The sequence below is a fragment of the Salvelinus alpinus genome, chromosome 27 (genome assembly GCF_045679555.1).
Source record: "Salvelinus alpinus chromosome 27, SLU_Salpinus.1, whole genome shotgun sequence".
Taxonomy (NCBI): Eukaryota; Metazoa; Chordata; class Actinopteri; order Salmoniformes; family Salmonidae; genus Salvelinus; species Salvelinus alpinus.
Genome location: NC_092112.1, coordinates 15,186,355 through 15,204,649, shown reverse-complemented (window position 1 = coordinate 15,204,649; position 18,295 = coordinate 15,186,355). Strand labels below are relative to the sequence as shown.

General features: G+C 45.7%; 1 protein-coding gene across 1 annotated transcript in view; it reads left to right on the top strand.

The window, feature by feature from the left end:
• The window catches only part of kif26aa (kinesin family member 26Aa), a 55,656-nt gene that overhangs the window by 29,938 nt on the left and 7,423 nt on the right, over window positions 1–18,295 (top strand). Inside the window, exons 5-12 of the mRNA XM_071369471.1 lie at window positions 802–1,064; window positions 1,920–2,103; window positions 5,381–5,540; window positions 6,236–6,398; window positions 7,362–10,518; window positions 11,322–11,518; window positions 13,168–13,188; window positions 14,161–14,311. Of these exons, the coding sequence (XP_071225572.1) occupies window positions 802–1,064; window positions 1,920–2,103; window positions 5,381–5,540; window positions 6,236–6,398; window positions 7,362–10,518; window positions 11,322–11,518; window positions 13,168–13,188; window positions 14,161–14,311 (4,296 nt within the window). The remainder of the gene's footprint in view (window positions 1–801; window positions 1,065–1,919; window positions 2,104–5,380; window positions 5,541–6,235; window positions 6,399–7,361; window positions 10,519–11,321; window positions 11,519–13,167; window positions 13,189–14,160; window positions 14,312–18,295) is intronic.

Sequence of the window (18,295 nt, the reverse complement as noted above, 5' to 3'; positions counted from 1 at the left end):
TCTCAGCTTTTCATAGATATCTTAGATAGCTTAGATAGCTTTAATAGTTTGTAGCTCAAACCATTCACTCTATTGAGGTTTTTGTATAAAAGACCCGGCCCCTGGCCCCCTCGGGATCCGCTCTTGTCTCACAAACACCGCTCTAGCTCAGCTCCCGTTAATCACACAAACTACACATGGTTGCTATCTACAGATGCACGAGAAATAGACTAATCAAATGGTAGAACCCAGTAGTATGTAGCTCAAACACACACTGTTTAAAATGGGTTTGAAGTCTAAAGATGCCTCGGCGATACGGTGGGACTCATGGGGTTAAAACATTTTGTCAACCCTGTCTTTTATCTACTTCAACAGCAGACGGCACTCATAAACCTGTTTTTGATGTGTCTATTCCTATTTGAACTAGCTATTTCCTTTCTGAACAAATATATAACTCAATGACGGCCTAGGAACAGTGGGTTAACTGTCTTGTTCAGGGGCAGAATAACAGATTTTTTTACCATGTCAGAGCGGGGATTTGATTTTCCAACCTTTCGGTTACTAGTCCAATGCTCTAACCACTAGGCTACCTGCCCCCCCTACCTGCCCCCCCTGCTGTTTTGGAGAGCAGACTTAAAATCTGACAGGCCGGTTTACAGGACACAGATTTAGTCTAGCCAAGGACTAAGATGCACTTTCAATGGAGAATCTCAGTTGAACATGCCTTTTAGTCCAGAACTATAGGCTTAGTCCATGTCTGAGAAAACAACCCAACAAGTATAACGAAAGCACCACTCACCACCTCAAAACCCTCCTCCACAGGTAAGACATACACCATGATTGGTCGGGAATGCTCCACACAGAGCCTGGGTGTGGCTCCCTGCGCCATCTCCTGGCTCTTCAAGCTCATCGAGGAACGCAAGGAGAAGGCCGGGGCACGCTTCTCGGTCCGTGTGTCCGCCGTGGAGATCTGCGGCCGGGACGAGGCGCTGACCGACCTGCTGTCCAATGTGTCCACAGGCAGCCTGCAGGATGGCCAGTCTCCGGGGGTGTACCTGCGCGAGGACCCCATCTGCGGGTCACAGGTATGGAGCTGGTTGGCTGGTGGGAGTGTGTGTGTGTGTGTGAGCTTTGGATGGGGAGTTCTAGAGAAAGCATTTTAATAGTTTGTGACAAACCTAGCATAAGCTATGTTCAGCTGTATTCTGACTTAATAGCTAGAATTTTTGCGTTCGTTGTGTGGTCCTTTCTCAACAATAAATCACCTGTCATTGAATGCTTCAATTCTTTAGCTACCTGGGCTCTTGTGATGCCGCTTCCATCTGACCTCCTCAGACAACCTCTCTCCCTCCCTGGACCCTCTCTCTCACTTCTCCCTCCCTTTGTGCGCATATCTGACCCCCTGATCACCCAGGAGACTCCCTCCGCCGGGCCAGAAATGTGTGCTGTTCGCCCAATTAGCTAGACCCTTCTAATGCAGTCTCTTTTCATCTCTCTCATTTCACCCCCCCCCCACCCCCCCTCTCTTCTTTTCTTTCTTTATATCTATGGCTGTCTCTCTTTATTTCCCTATCCGTCTCTCCCATGTTCTTTTGTCACCTATTTGTGTCTCCCTCTCTCTTTCATTCTCGTTCGATCTGTGTCTGTGTGGGAGTCTCTCTTACTCTATTTATTCATCTCCCATTTTCTCTTCCTCTCTGTCTTTACCTTTCCAGCAACTCTCTGTACCTCTCCCTTTCTCTCTCGTGCTCTCTCTTTATTTCTTTCTCTCTCTCTCGCTCTCTCAATTCAATTCAAAGGGTTTTATTGGGATGAAAAACTTTTACAACAGCAGGAACAGTAGGAGGTACAGTACTAGTCTCAGTAGTATTAGTATGAGTAGTCTCTTTTCCTCTCTTTCGTTCAGTCTCCCTCATTTTTCATCTCTCTTCCCCCCTCAGTTACAGAACCAGACTGAGTTGCGTGCGGCCACTGCAGAGCGGGCAGCCTACTTTCTGGACGCAGCCCTGGAGGCACGAAGCACCAGCCGCCCTCACTGCGATGAGGAGGAGAGGAGAAACTCCCACATGCTCTTCACCCTCCATATCTACCAGTACCGCATGGAGAAGAGTGCCAAAGGAGGAAGTGAGTAGGGTGGCTGTGTGTTGGGGATGGTTGGTCTGGTGTGTGTGCACTTAGTAGACCTGGGTCAAATAGGTATTTGTTTTCTTTCAAATACTTGGTTTATATATATACTGCTTGGTTTGACTTGCCTGGCACTATTCAACCAATGGAATAGCCCAGATAGTGTAAACCCACCAGAGCACACTGGGCAAGCAAAACTTTTTCTAGCGAGTTAATTTGACATTCAATGCGCAGTCTACCCGTGTATGCATTTCATCAGTCATCAGAGGTTACATAATGAAGGTGGATGATAGTTGAAATATGGTGTCTTATTCATGTGATGACAGTTAAATATGGTGTCTTATTCATGTAGACAGTTAAATATGGTGTCTTATTCATGTGGACAGTTAAATATGGTGTCTTATTCATGTGATGACAGTTAAATATGGTGTCTTATTCATGTGATGACAGTTAAATATGGTGTCTTGTTCATGTGATGACAGTTAAATATGGTGTCTTATTCATGTGATGACAGTTAAATATGGTGTCTTGTTCATGTGATGACAGTTAAATATGGTGTCTTGTTCATGTGATGATAGTTAAATTAGATATCTTGTTCATGTAATGTTAAATATTGATCTGGAGCTCCACATTGACCACCATATTGATGCAGATAAACCTTTGAAAGATAATGGCGTCTTTAATTTGCTCGACGCTCAAAGGAACCACTCTGATCAGCACAATGAAAAACCCTTGCCCTTTTATCTGGAGAACATATTTCACATGTATCATTAGTATGTTAAGACCTGCTGGAAAGGCTAGGCCATCCAGCAAGTCTATTATCTCTCTCTCTCCCGCTCTTCCTCTCTCTCTCTCGCTCTTCCTCTCCCTCTTTTTCTCCAATCCAACTTGTATTAATTAGCTTCATTTGGAGTTGCTGATAAGGCCTTAGCAGGAATCCTAACAAGGAAGGCTAGCTCATTTTCATTATACGCTGCGCTAGCCTACCTGTCATCGCCGCATCCTCTACATTAGCTGCTGTCATTAGTATTTCACACTCCCGTCGCTGCAATGCGGGGGTAGACAAGGCACACGCTGTCCGGAGCCAGAATACATTTCAATAGGTAATGAGGCTTGAGTCCTCTTTCTGGGAATGTTTATAGAGCAGCACATAAAAGGGGAGGCTAGTTTGCATTTCCGGGTTCCGGGGAGGGTTGTCACTCTAGAGCGCAGGGGATTGTAAATCTTGCTGACGCTAGGTTAATCTTCAGCCCCACCACTGTATTAAATCAGGACAGGATTACTCTTAATGATATGAGTCAAAGTTTTCATACCATTGACCTAGATGAGCTCAAATGGGAAGGAATCTGTCCTCACAACGGTAACTATGTCTTTTATCTGTGAGCAGTTAGCCCCCGAAAGTGCGAGCCGTTATGATTGTCACTTCTGAGCCGACTGTCCATAACTCTTGATTCATAGATACACACGGCGAGGCGAGGCATAAAGTGACCACGTAGATACACACGGCGAGGCGAGGCTTAACGTGACCACGTAGATACACACGGCGAGGCGAGGCTTAACGTGACCACGTAGATACACACGGCGAGGTGAGGCTTAACGTGACCACGTAGATACACACGGCGAGGCAAGGCATAACGTGACCACGTAGATACACACGGCGAGGCGAGGCTTAACGTGACCACGTAGATACACACGGCGAGGCGAGGCTTAACGTGACCACATAGATACACACGGCGAGGCGAGGCTTAACGTGACCACGTAGATACACACGGCGAGGCGAGGCATAACGTGACCACGTAGATACACACGGCGAGGCGAGGCATAACGTGACCACATAGATACACGCGGCGAGGCGAGGCTTAACGTGACCACGTAGATACACACGGCGAGGCGAGGCATAACGTGACCACGCCCAGAGTAGGGTACTCCCTTCACTCCTTTGTTAAATTGCCTACTTTAATCATAACCCGACAACGGCTGTTTTTTAAAAAACATTCTATAAACATTTTGTATATGCTTGGTTGTTCATTTTAATATAATTCCATGTTGTCTTAATCAACAAATGACATCAAACCAAAAAACACTTGAATTCTAAACGTAAAAATGTTACCATGAACAGCTAGACTGTCGCATGGGATGTACGTCACGATTATCAGTCAAAGAGCCTATCCCAACAGATTTTCTCCAACTATCTAACCAACCCTGCTTTTAAGATGCCGAAAAGCTGTTGCATATTGTTTTTGTTTGAACAATAGTAGGAGAAAACACCACCAAATTAAGTTTCATCAACTTCCCAAGGACCAGGTTAGACAAACCTCATGGTTTCAGGCTATTACGCCGCAATGTTGATGGAAAACTGTGGGCTCCGGTTACTCAATACATTTAGACGTGTGTTCGAAGCACTTCATCACTGGTAAATTCGTAACACTTGTTTGTATCTAACTAGCTATGTGTATTGCATAAAGATTGCTAGTCATCTTGTAGTAAGGACTACTAACATTTATAAAAACCTGTTTTTGCTTTGTCATTATGGGGTATTGTGTGTAGATTGATGAGGGGAAAAAACGATGTAATTCAATTTAGAATAAGGCTGTAACCTAACAAAATGTGGGAAAGGTCAAGGGGTCTGAATACTTTCTGAAGGCACTGTATGTTAGTAACGACAAGTGAAGCTGCTGAAAACATTTATTGAAACATCAAAAAAAGTGTCAGTAGTTTGCTTAAGTTAGGCTAATTACATGGGAGTAAAGGGAGAACCCTACGGGTGTACCCTACTCGGGGGCGTGGTCACCTCGCCATGTGTATCTATCAGGCCACCTCTGTCAGGCCCCTATGTCTTTTTCATTGTGTGCCACTTAAAATCCCTGCTGTGCTCAGTGGGCTCAGTGCCCCCTGAAACTGTCATTCAGTGTACCGGTCATTTAGCACAAAGCTAAATAGGGGGATGTGAAGTTTGAAGTGGTCCATTCAATGTGAACTCCTGAGCTTGTTTTTTTGTGCTCTAGTGAAAGTTCAGGTTTTATTATTTACCATCTCTCCTCTTTTTCTCTCAATTTCCCTCTCTCTCTCTCAATTTCCCTCTCTCTCTCTCAATTTCCCTCTCTCTCTCTCAATTTCCCTCTCTCTCTCTCTCTCTCTCTCTCTCTCTCTCTCTCTCTCTCTCTCTCTCTCTCTCTCTCTCTCTCTCTCTCTCTCTCTCTCTCTCTCTCTCTCTCTCTCTCTCTCTCTCTCTCTCTCTTTCTGTCTGTCTCTGCTGTTTTCTCTCTCTCTCATAAAGTGTCTGGCGGCCGCAGTCGTCTGCACCTGCTGGATCTGGGCAGCTGTGAGACAGACATAAGTCGGACCCGGGAAGGAGGTGGAGGCCAGTGTCTGTCGCTCTCTGCTCTGGGAAACGTCATCCTCGCCCTGGCCAATGGGGCCAAGCACGTACCCTACAGGTATGTCTGAAGACGAGGGACAAACACATTCAGATGCTCGTGAATAATTGTTTTTTTTCACAATGCCAATCTGAATGTGTCTGTCTTATGTCTGTGTGTCTGGCTTTGTGGCATGGCCTTTTTATCTCTCTCCGTTGTTCTTCCCACCTCACAGGAAAAATCTATGAAGCCCTATTAGCCTGTTTGGATGAGAGAGAAGTTGAGGGAATTAGCAAAGCACCAACGTGGGAAATTATTGACAGTGTTATGGTTCAGGGAAAGTGTGGCTTCAATGAGATGAGGGGGTTTGGATTGAAATATAGAAGATTGAGTCTGTCAAAAGGAATATGTAGAATGAGATGTTTTTACTTGAGTCTTAGACAAGATCAGCTTTATTTATACACAGTATAGAGTAGGGTGGGCTTTATGAAAATGTTTCTTGTCAATTTAAAACTAGCTTTCATGGACCTTTCACACATTGCCCTACTTACAGACAGAACATGAGAAGGTAGTTGAAACGGAAAGTAGTAGTTGAAAATGGTAAATGAGATCTCGTTCCCGCTGCCTTTTGCCTGTCTATGCCTAATCCTTTGGTACAATTAGGAATGGTTGCTGTGATCCTGGGAGGTTTAGAGGGGAGTGGGTTACGGCTACACGGATCTGGTGCTGGTCCTTTTTTGGGGGGCTAACGAGAGGATTTTTGATGTATTATTCAGGGATAGCAAGCTCACCATGTTGCTGAGGGAATCTCTGGGCAACATCAACTGCCGAACCACCATGATAGCACACATCTCTGACTCACCAACCAATTACATGGAGACGCTCACCACCGTGCAGCTGGCCTCGCGTATCCACCGTATGAGGAGGAAGAAATCCAAGGTAGTAACATTTCAACAAGCTATTTCAAGGCTTCCTACTGGGGGAAAAAACTGGTTGAATCAATGCTGTTTCCAAATCAGTTCAACCAAAACATTCAGTCTGTTGACGTTGAATCAACGTGGAAAACTGATTAGATTTGCAAAAAGTCATCAACGTCAAGGGAATTTTGTATTTAAAAAAAAACCTAAACCTAATTAAAATTAAAATTAAAACCTACATTTTAACCTAAATCCAATGACAGGTTGACATTTTTGGTTGATTTCACATTGAATTCACATTAGTTGACAACTCAATCAAAATGTAAATCAGAACTAGATGTTGAACTGACGTCTTTGCCCAGTGGGTTTTGTTTTGAATTAAAGTGTGTGTGTGAGAGTGCGGTCATCTGAATCCAGAATGTGTACGTGAGTATTGGGTCTTGCATCCATTAAGATTTGGATCAATAAATTCATATTCCATTCTTTGCATGGTCTCCATAGATAAAGACTTTATTCTTCAAGCATCCTTTGGTATCGCTCAATTAGAGAATGTCTGAAACGTTTGAAGGATTTCCCAGGGTAATAATGACTCTGCCATAGAAATAATTAAATCTATAAAGTTCATCTGTATTTCTTCCAAAGGAAGGGCTGTTACAGCGATAATTTTCTCAGTGTCTTATGCTATGTAATCAATACTAAAGAGAATCCAATATATGCCCTGAGATTTGGAAAGCATACCTTCAACATAATTAGGCAGATTGACAGCATGTATTTATATTTTATAGATCAGGACACCATAGGATACATAAAATGATTTTTACACACATTTTCATGTAGCCTTTGGTTTGCACTTTAACCTTGAATGGTATTGACATGTGGTTTCCAATAAATTGAAAGTCTAGGAATTGAACACAGTTTATAATTCGGCTATTGAATCCCTACCGCGAGACAAGATTTGAATGTGTGTTCTCTCTCCTGCTTACAGTATGCATCCAGCTCCTCTGGTGGCGAGAGTTCCTGCGAGGAGGGACGAATCCGCAAGCCACACTTGAGACCCTTCCACCCACGAACCGTGGCTCTTGACCCCGATATGCCCACATTGCTGTCCAGCGACCCGGACTACTCATCCAGCAGTGAGCACTCCTGCGACACGGTCATCTACATCGGTCCTGGTGGGGCCACCATTTCAGACAGAGAGCTCAGCGACAATGAGGGCCCACCTTCCTTTGTTCCGATCATCCCCTCGCTGAACAGGAAGCGCGGGAAAGACACCCAACGCCCGGAGGTGGAATACTTCAAGTGCGACACGTTTGCTGAGCTCCAAGAGAGACTGGAGTGCATTGATGGCAGCGAGGGCCCAGCTGCCTTGACTGGGGAGGGCAAAGGGGCACAAATAGCCCCAAGGACCAAAAGCCCAGAGGAGGCTGTGTCCCCCAAGACTGTTAAATCCCCCTCCCAAAAGCCTATTATTAGCACAACAACCACCCACACAGCTCTCGCTAATTCTGAGCAGGAACATTCCAAATTGTCCTTAGATGGAGGTGTCCCAGAGAGTCACAAATGGACAAGTGCAGATGGGGAGAAGGTTCTGGCCTGCGTGGTTAAGCCCAGCAGGGTTTTGTTGCAAGACTCAGAGCCTGTGGTGCGAGAGAAGGTCTACCTCAACAAAGGGCCTACGCCTAAGCCTTCTGCCTCTCCTTCTTTGCCAAGATCCTCCAGAACACCCTCTCAGGGCCTGGATGCTATCTGCCGTGCACCCCCTGTGGGCATGAGTCAGCAGGCCCTAAGGCAAGGACAACATGGGGGGTCCCCGGTCCTGGAGAGGGCCTATCATGGCAGGAGTCCTATGGAGATGAGCCATCTTCGGGCAGCATTGAGGGGCAGATGCCTGGAGAGAGATGTCCTGAGGACCACGATCACCCTGCAGCAACCTGTGGAGCTGAATGGGGAAGACGAGCTGGTGTTCACAGTTGTGGAGGACCTACCCATAGGCCTGGTCCCAGACAATGGGCGGCCCTCCAGCATCATCAGCTTTAACAGTGACTGCTCCCTTCAGGCCCTGGCCTCAGGCTCCCGTCCTGTCAGCATAATTAGCAGCATCAACGATGAGTTTGATGCTTACACAGCTCAAGAGTGTGCATCTGGGGTGAGCTCAACCTCACAGGAGGAGATGTTTGCCCATCATGGTAGCAGACAGTCTTCCATCGGCTCCTGGCCGAGTGAAGTGAGCGTGTGCTCGCTGGAGAGCGACGGCACCCATTCGACAAGTAGATTCTTACAGAGGGCTAAGTGCATGGCACCGGAGAACACCTCCATATTGTCCTCCCCTGGTATATTCCGTAGGGAGACATTCTTGCAGCATGGCCCCAAGAGCTCCCTAAATGACAGTGGTGTCTGCTTCTCTGAGTTGGACAGTGACCCCGCCACCCCAAGCAAGCTCTCCCTAACTAAGTGCCCACCTTCTCCTGACTCTACCAAAGCATCTCTCAGAGCAAACACTCTGAACACCTCAGCATCTTCTCAGATCCCACACCATGCTGTTCACTCCAGTCTTCCCAGGAAAACCAAACCTACCTCATCAGTTGCCCCAAGCTGCAGCAGGCAGGAAGGCAAGCAAGATGATCTCTGGTTGCAAGGGGCCGGCCATTCGGATCCTAGAGCGACTGAATCCACTGTGGCGAGTAAGCCACCCAGAAATGGCGTGAGTGGCCTCCCTTCCAGGAAGCCGGGAGGAAACAGCAACAGTGTACCTCGACCGCCGAAAGCACAGGTATCCTCCTCAACTCAGAGGGTGGTAGACGGTTGTGAGAAGTCCAGCAGCAAGAAAGCAGAGACCATGAGCAGGATGCCACAGCTCAGGCGAGGCGCCACCACTCTTGGCACAGTGTCAGTCCCCCACAGTTCCCCTGAATCAAAATGGGGCCGCGATGGTACTTCAGGCAGTGGTAGTCTGAGATTCTCCTCTTTGGGAAAGAAGGCAAATGGACAGAAAAGCAGCATGCTTCCAAAGTCCAGCTCTATCTCTCCTCCTGCTCCACCTGTTCGCAAATCAAGCCTTGATCAAAAGACAAGGATAGTCTTATCTCCTAGTGCCTTAAGGGCAGCCAGCGACGCTGCAAGGTCCTCATTGCCTAAAACATCAGTATCCGAGGAGGAATTCGATGTTCGATTCAGAGGGGATTTATTTAGCTACAAAACATCCAGCTTGAAGGCTGACCATGGCTCAGCTAAGACAGCGTCAAGCCTGAAGACACGAGGAGCCAAAGGCGATTCTGGAAGGTACTATGGTAGCCTAATGTCCTTGGAGAGAAGTGACAGTCTAACCTCAGTGAGGTCCAGACCTGGCCTGTCGAGAGAGAATAGTGGTATTAGTTTAGGAGACAATGAAAAATCCAATAGATCAGTGCCAAAACTTGGGGTTCCCACCTCCACTACTTCCACATCCACTGCTACCTCTCCACCTTCCTCTACCACCTTTGCGACGACAAGCAAGTTGGGACAGCTCAAAGCTAATGTCAACCCCAGGGCCATAGTTGCCAGTGGATCAAAGGCTAGAACTTTGTATGCCAGCAGTTCCAAGACCCTTAACTACTCCACCAAATCTGATGATGCGCCAACCGCACGCAATGCCAGCCTACCTCCAACTGGGAAACCTCCAGCTCGTTCTTTGCCAGGGACCAATGGTAATGGCAAGCCTGGCAGGGGCACTATCATGGGCACCAAGCAGGCCATCCGGGCTGCCAACAGCCGAGTTAGTGAGCTTGTGGCGGGAAGCCCAAGGAAACATCTAAGCAGGAGTTCAGGGGACAATGCCAACGATAGCGGGGCAAGCGTCAGCGGGTCCCCTATCAGCACGCCGCTACCCTCGCCCTATAGCAAGATCACAGCCCCGCGGAGGCCCCAGCGTTACAGCAGCGGGCACGGTAGTGACAATAGCAGTGTGCTCAGTGGGGAGCTTCCACCGGCCATGGGGCGCACTGCGCTCTTCTACCACAGCGGGGGCAGCAGCGGGTATGAGAGCATGATCCGGGACAGCGAGACCACAGGCAGCGCCTCGTCAGCCCACGACTCCATGAGCGAGAGCGGGGTGTCCACCTCCAATAGGAGTAGAGTGTCTAAATCACCCAAGAAGAGAGGCAATGGTGAGTATTAGTTACACTGAGAGAGTTCTGTAACAATATCCAGACAGCTATACCACATCAATCACCACTCATGATCTCATAAAGTTGTACTTGTGAAATAAGTGTCATGTTATTTTATTTAGTGCCACACAATAATCCAATTAACAATATACATATTAAAATAGTTATATACCTTTTCTTTGATATCTGTAAAATAAATATACATACGATATTTTCTCTAGCTTTCTCACTAGTAGATTATTTATATTCTATTGAAAAGCGTTGCTAGGTGACAACCCTGGTGCTCAATACAACATTGCATGCATGCTGAAGCGAGTAAGAATGCATGTATTCATACACTCTAATGTCATGTATGAATTTGCCTTACACATGAATATCTCACATTTATATATCTATTTTTCATAAACCTATGAATATATATTTTGATGTACAGTATGTACTCCACCTAGCATTGTCATGAATCACTATTCAAGTGTAGTATCTGAAGTGACAGCTTATCCGGCTGCAGTGTACACTCATAACAAGAATTCGGCCTATTCAGATTCATGTGCCCATCCGCCGTAATTCATAACAGCAATAGATAGGGTCTAGTGCCTAATGCATATGTAATCAGTGCTAGCCCAAGGTTATGTGATCCCAGCTGGCTCTATGGAAGTCTGCTATCAGTCTGTATCTTGGCATGTTTTTGCTTCATGCATATTTCAAGGCAGTGCCGCACGTGCTAGGATTTTGCTGGTGTGCATATCCAACTCCAATGAACAGCGGTACCCCCACTGATCACTCCCTTCACTCACTTGCTCCAGGCCTCCAGCGGCGCCGTCTCATCCCTGCTCCCCTGCCGGACACCTCCTCCCTGGGCAGAAAGGCTGGCGTACCAGGCCAGTGGGTGGACTTGCCCCCCTTGGGTGGGACCCTGAAAGAGCCCTTCGAGATCAAGGTGTACGAGATCGACGACGTGGAACGGCTGCAGAGGAGGCGAGAGGGTGCCACGGGGACAGAGGTTAGAGATTCTCCATCTGCTTGCTTCTTGGCATTCTAAAGTGGTGTGTGTGTGAGTGCGTGCGCAGGCGTGCATGTGTATGTACACAAATTAGCCAGACTGTAGACTCCAGAATATTTTGACTTATTTGTGTGGGAATGTTATTTTATTTGCTTTTTTTCCCTCTCCTTACTTGCTTAAATGTTGTGCATGTCACACCAGTTCCCCTTTTGACCTCACCAAAGGACAAAAGGAATTTCCCTCCAGTAATTGTCTACTTTATAAATAACATTTCAAGATTATCATGGCTGCGTAACAGGCATGGCTCCCCTTCGCAGTGGGCTAAAATTAAGGAGGACAGTCCAGTTCATCAGCCTCAACTGAACATGCCCCAGATTAAAAAGCAAGGCTGCCTAAACTGTCTCGAACCCTAAATCCATCCACTACTAAGAGTGACACTAGGGGTGGAGGAAGCCCAACGAGGCAGAGGGGAAACTAGTGGTGGAGGAAGCCCAATGAGGAAGAGGGGAAACTAGTGATGGAGGAAGCCCTATGAGGAAAAAGGGGAAACTATGGGTGGAGGAAGCCCAACGAGGAAGAGAGGAAACTAGGGGTAGAGGAAGCCCGATGAGGAAAAGGGGAAACTAGGGCTGGAGGAAGCCCAACGAGGAAGAGGGGAAACCAGGGTTGGAGGAAGCCCAACGAGGAAGAGGGGAAACCAGGGTTGGAGGAAGCTGAACGAGGAAGAGGGGAAACCAGGGTTGGAGGAAGCTGAACGAGGAAGAGGGGAAACTAGTGGTGGAGGAAGCCCAACGAGGAAAATGGGAAACTAGGGGTGGAGAAAGCCCAATGAGGAAAACGGGAAACTAGGGGTGGAGAAAGCCCAACGAGGAAGAGGGGAAACTAGGGGTGGAGGAAGCCCAACGAGGAAGAAGGGAAAATAGGGGTGGAGGAAGCCCAAGGAGAAAGAGGGGAAACTAGGGGTGGAGGATGAAGGTTGGACCTGCTATCTGGGCCCTCGCCTGATTTCTCTTCATGGGCCTCTCCACTCTCCATGTCCACGGGTCATTAACCATTCCCACCAGTGGGACCCAGTCACCCAGTGAATAGTTTAGGACCAAGTTACCCAGCAGAAAGTTTAGGACCCATTCACCCAGCAAATAGTGTAGGAGCCAGTCACCCAGCAAATAGTGTAGGAGCCAGTCACCCAGCAAATAATGTAGTACCTAGTCATCCAGCGAATAGTGTAGTGGGTAAAATACATCAATTCTGCCTGATGGTGCTTTGATTTATTTTCAATTAGGAAAAGATTATCTTCAATTCGTCTTTTAGAGCCTGTCATCCCGAGCTCCCCAAAATGAACAATTTTAAGTGTGTGTGTGTGCAATGTGCATGTAACTGTGTGTGTGTGTGTGTGTGTGTGTGTGTGTGTGTGTGTGTGTGTGTGTGTGTGTGTGTGTGTGTGTGTGTGTGTGTGTGTGTGTGTGTGTGTGTGTGTGTGTGTGTGTGTGTGTGTGTGTGTGTGTGTGTGTGTGTGTGTGTGTGTGTGTGCGTGCGTGTTTGTGTGATTAATTGCATTTCAAAGTGCATCCATTTAAATTGTGTATTATCTTTGCATTAGCGAATGTTAATAATGTATTTTTTTCTGCTCTCTCTCTCTCATCTCACAGCCATTCCAGGATGTGGAAAAGGTTTGTTCATTAAACTCGATGGATGTGCCTTGATTATTAGATCATGTGCTAAAATGGAAGATGCATGAAGCATGGAATTAATTCATTCTGCTATGCCTTGTGAAATAGACACATTATATTGTGGCACAAATGTGTCCAAAAACAAATTTTGTGCGAAAGCAATTGACCTCCCTTGTAGTGATGAAAAACACAGTTCCAACTAGTAGTTCCTCCAGGATTTTGAGGTGTTTTTTGCTTTTTACTGTGGGGCTAAAATGCTTGATTTTGCTGCAGCAATTCTGACATGTTGAATGACAATTTGTGAGGATTTTGTCAAATTTGTCACAAAATTGCACTGACTGGAGAAATGTTTGTTGACCTGGGGCTTTGATTGAACCACTTTATGCGGTAGAAGTGCGGTGATTGGTTAAAATTGTGAACCCTCTTTTTGTGGTGCAGTGATGGGACAGTTTTATGCCGTAATATTGTAGTGATTTGACTGTTTTATGTGGTGATTGCGATCACAGAATCCTGGAGGGACTGAACTAGGAATAATCTGTTCTGTTATTCTATCTTTCAATAACTTGGTACTGGTGGACTACGTCTACACCTAATCCCTGAGCTCAATGTTTGTCCTGGAGATTAAAGCAAAGCGAGAGATTAGAGTGGATGCTAATTTTATTTATCCTAATTAACCCCGGCAATGGACAGAGCTGTAAATCTCCACAGGTTAGCCACTCTTGATTCCATTTTGAATAATCTCTAAAACTCCCTCTCCCGAAACTACTAATCGAAGCGTCCGGCTAAAGATACTCCTCTGTCTGGCTCGCTCTCTCTCTCGCTCTCTCTCGCTCTCGCTCTCTCTCTCTCTGTTTACTTCCCTCCCTCCATCCAAGTCAGGGTTTCTCCAAAGGGAGCACACTCAGCTCCTTTCCTCCACTCGTCTTTTGTCTCTCTGCTCACTCCATCCATCCTTACCGTTTACTCTCACAGGGACTGCTGTACTTCAACGCAAGGCTGAGGATGCTGGAGAAGAGGCAACAGCGGATCAGGGAGCTGAGGGCCAAGCACGAGAGGTTGAGTGGGGAATTGGAGGATGCCAAGAGCAGGCTGATGCTGGACCCTGGCAAGTGGACCGGAGAGTGTGAGTAGCTTACTACAGAAATCTGGTGTACTATTTCAAGTGTGCTTAAAGTGTACCACCTTGTTTTGTAACTGGGTTGTGTTAAAGATGGACTTTTATCCAACTGTCAAAGCAGCAGTCAGGTATTCTATTCTATTCTACAATACATGGCCAAAAGGATGTGGACACCTCTTCAAATTAGAGGAGTCGGGATATTTCAACCTCACCCGTTGCTGACAGGTGTGTAAAATCGAGCACACAGCCATGCGATCTCCATAGACAAACATTGGCAGTAGAATGGCCCGTACTTAAGAGCTCAGTGACTTTCAACGTGGCACCATCATAGGATGCCACCTTTCCAAACAAGTCATATCGTCACATTTCTGCCCTGCTGGAGCTGCCCCGGTCAACTGTAAGTGCTTTTATTGTGATGTGGAAACGTCTAGGAGCAACAACAGCTCAGCCGCAAAGTGGTAGGCCACACAAGCTCACAGAATGGGACCGGCGAGTGCTGAAGCGTGTAAAAATAATCTGTCCTTGGTTGCAACACTCACTACCGAGTTCCAAACTGCCTCTGGAAGCAACGTCAGCACAAGAACTGTTCGTCGGGAGCTTCATGAAATGGGTTTCCATGGCCAAGCAGCTGCACACAAGCCTAAGAACACCATGTGCAATGCCAAGCGTCGGCTGGAGTGGTGTAAAGCTCGCCTCCATTGGATTCTGGAACAGTAGAAATGCGTTCTCTGGAGAGATGAATCATGCTTCACAATCTGGCAGCTCGGCGGACAAATCTGGGTTTAGCGGATGCCAGGAGAACGCTACCTGCCCGAATGCTTAGTGCCAACTGTAAAGTATGGTGGAGGAGGAATAATGGTCTGGAGCTGTTCTTCGTGGTTCGGGCTAAGCCCCTTAGTTCCAGTGAAGGGAAATCTTAACGCAACAGCCTGCAATTACGTTCTAGATAATTCTGTGCTTCCAAGTTTGTGGCAACAGTTTGGGGAAAGCCCTTTCCTGTTTCAGCATGACAATGCCCCCGTGCACAAAGCGAGGGGTTTGTTGAAACAGAAATACAGAAATGGTTTGTTGAGATCGGTGTTGAAGAACTTTACTGACCTACACAGAGCCCTGACCTCAACCCCATCGAATACCTTTGGGATGAATTGGAACCTAATCGCCCAACATCAGTGCCCGACCTCACTAATGCTCTTATGGCTGAATGGAAGCAAGTCCCTGCAGCAATGTTCCAACATCTAGTGGGAAGCCTTCCTAGAAGAGTGGAGGCTGTTATAGCCGCAAAGGGGGGACCAACTCCATATTAATGCCCATCATTTTGGAATGAGATATTCGACGAGCAGGTGTCCACATACTTTTGGCCATGTAGTGTATCTGTTGTTTGCTCATGTCTTTACAAATGATTGTTACTTGAAACGTAGCTTTGTGCTAATGAATATACCATTGACTGCTTCTCTTAGGGAGATGTATACCTCTAAGTCACTCGCTGTGACCACTCTCACGCTCAGCTTTCCTGCATTTAGCCTCTCTGAAGCTATTGTAAGTGGACAACAAAGTTGTGTAACTAGCTAACGATTCCAGGCTGTGCTATCCTCTGTTGGAGTTGGGTCACACGAGAACCATCTTGAACATAATAGTAAACAAACCCTTCCTACACTGTAGGAGCAGCTGATCTCCCAAGCTCTTCATTGTGACATCTGTCCCAGTTACTACAATATTCCCTATGCCCTATGGCAGTGCCATTGCACTCAATGAAATGCATTGTGCAGGTGTCAAGCAAATGTGCGTGGTTGACCTCATTGTGACCTTGTAGTTAACGCTACTTGTGGTCCATATTGGGTCAACAGCTGAAACCACTCTCGCATACAGAAACACTAACATTGACAAAGGAAGCAACGTCGGCCAATAGCTTTTTTATTTTTTGATGGGTTTGATTCTCTTAGGTTCCTTTCTAGGGTAAACTGTTAAAGTGGTAAAAACTATTTTCTGCCAGTGTCAATGTGGGAAAACACTTTTAGGGAGGCACTTAACGTATCTCGCACACAAACTAAAGGCAAGCAAGTGGATCCGTTCCCCAAATAGACGGCAGAACAAGGAGGCTATTTCCAGTTGAGCGGTGCAGGTCGCCGAAGGTTTGGCAGAGAAGATCCCTTCCTTTCTAGCTGAGCTCTATCCATTATAATCTATTTCTGGAAGCTTCTTAACACACCAAACGCCTCCAGGTCTTTGGCAAGGGAAAGAGGCCACAGTATTTTGGGAGTATAATGATAAATATTTGTATTCTTTTTGTTAGGGGTTGGATCAGCTTTAATATTGAGGATAGATTTTTGCTTCCATCAATGTTATTGTCTGCATCATTTCTAATCCCCCATATATCTTTTGGGTAAATATATATCTATATATATATACATACATACCCACATATACAGTATATATATATATATATATATATATATATATATATATAAATATTCATACATATACACATACATACAGTTGAAGTCGGATGTTTACATACACTTAGGTTGGAGTCATTAAAACTCGTTTTTCAACCACTCCACAAATGTCTTGTTAACAAACTATAGTTTTGGCAAGTCGGTTAATTGGTTATAAACAAAATGAAAGTATGAAATATATATACCAGTAGCATATGGAATATTGATAAAGAGCATGGAAACATTTTGGATTGGAGAGCTGTCTTTACAACTGAATAACCTTTATGTAAAAGTTATACAAATGTACAATAATACTTGCTCTACTTTTTCTAAAGTTTGATCACACATCCATCACATAGTGGCTAAAGATATAGTCCTTGTTGTAGAAACATATCATTTGTAAAAAAACACAACACATGCATAAACAGTATGTACAGTTGAAGTTGGAGGTTTACATACACTTAGGTTGGAGTCATTAAACTCGTTTTTCAACCACTCCACAAATGTCTTGTTAACAAACTATAGTTTTGGCAAGTCGGTTAGGACATCTACTTTGTGCATGACACAAGTAATTTTTCCAACAATTGTTTACAGACAGATTATATTATTATTAATTCACTGAATCACAATTCCAGTGGGTCAGAAGTTTACATACACTAAGTTGACTGTGCCTTTAAACAGCTTGAAAAATTCCAGAAAATTATGTCATGGCTTTAGAAGCTTCTGATAGGCTAATTGACATAATTCGAGTCAACTGGAAGTGTACCTGTGGATGTATTTCAAGGCCTACCTTCAAACTCAGTGCCTCTTTGCTTGACATCATGGGAAAATCAAAAGAAATCAGCCAAGACCTCAGAAAAAAAATTGTAGACCCTTACAAGTCTGGTACCACGTTCATCTGTACAAACAATAGTACACAAGTATAAACACCATGGGACCACGCAGCCGTCATAACGCTCAGGAAGGAGACGCATTCTGTCTCCTAGAGATGAACGTACTTTGGTGTGAAAAGTGCACATCAATCCCAGAACAACAGCAAAGGACCTTTTGAAGATGCTGGAGGAAACAGGTTTAAAAGTATCTATATCCACAGTAAAACGAGTCCTATATCGACATAACCTGAAAGGCCGCTCATCAAGGAAGAAGCCACTGCTCCAAAACCGGCATAAAAAAGCCAGACTGCGGTTTGCAACTGCACATGGGGACAAAGATCGTACTTTTTGGAGAAATGTCCTTTGGTCTGATGAAGCAACAATAGAACTGTTTGCCATAATGACTATCGTTATGTTTGGAGGAAAAAGAGGGAGGATTGCAATCCGAAGAACACCATCCCAACCGTGAAGCACGAGGGTGGCAGCATCATGTTGTGGGGGTGCTTTGCTGCAGGAGGGACTGGTGCACTTCACAAAATAGATGGCATCATGAGGTTGGAAAATTATGTGGATATATTGAAGCAACATCTCAAGACATCAGTCAGGAAGTTAACTTCCATCCGGTAAAATTGCAGAGCGCGAAATTCAAACTACAGTATTATAAATATTTAACTTTCATAAAATCA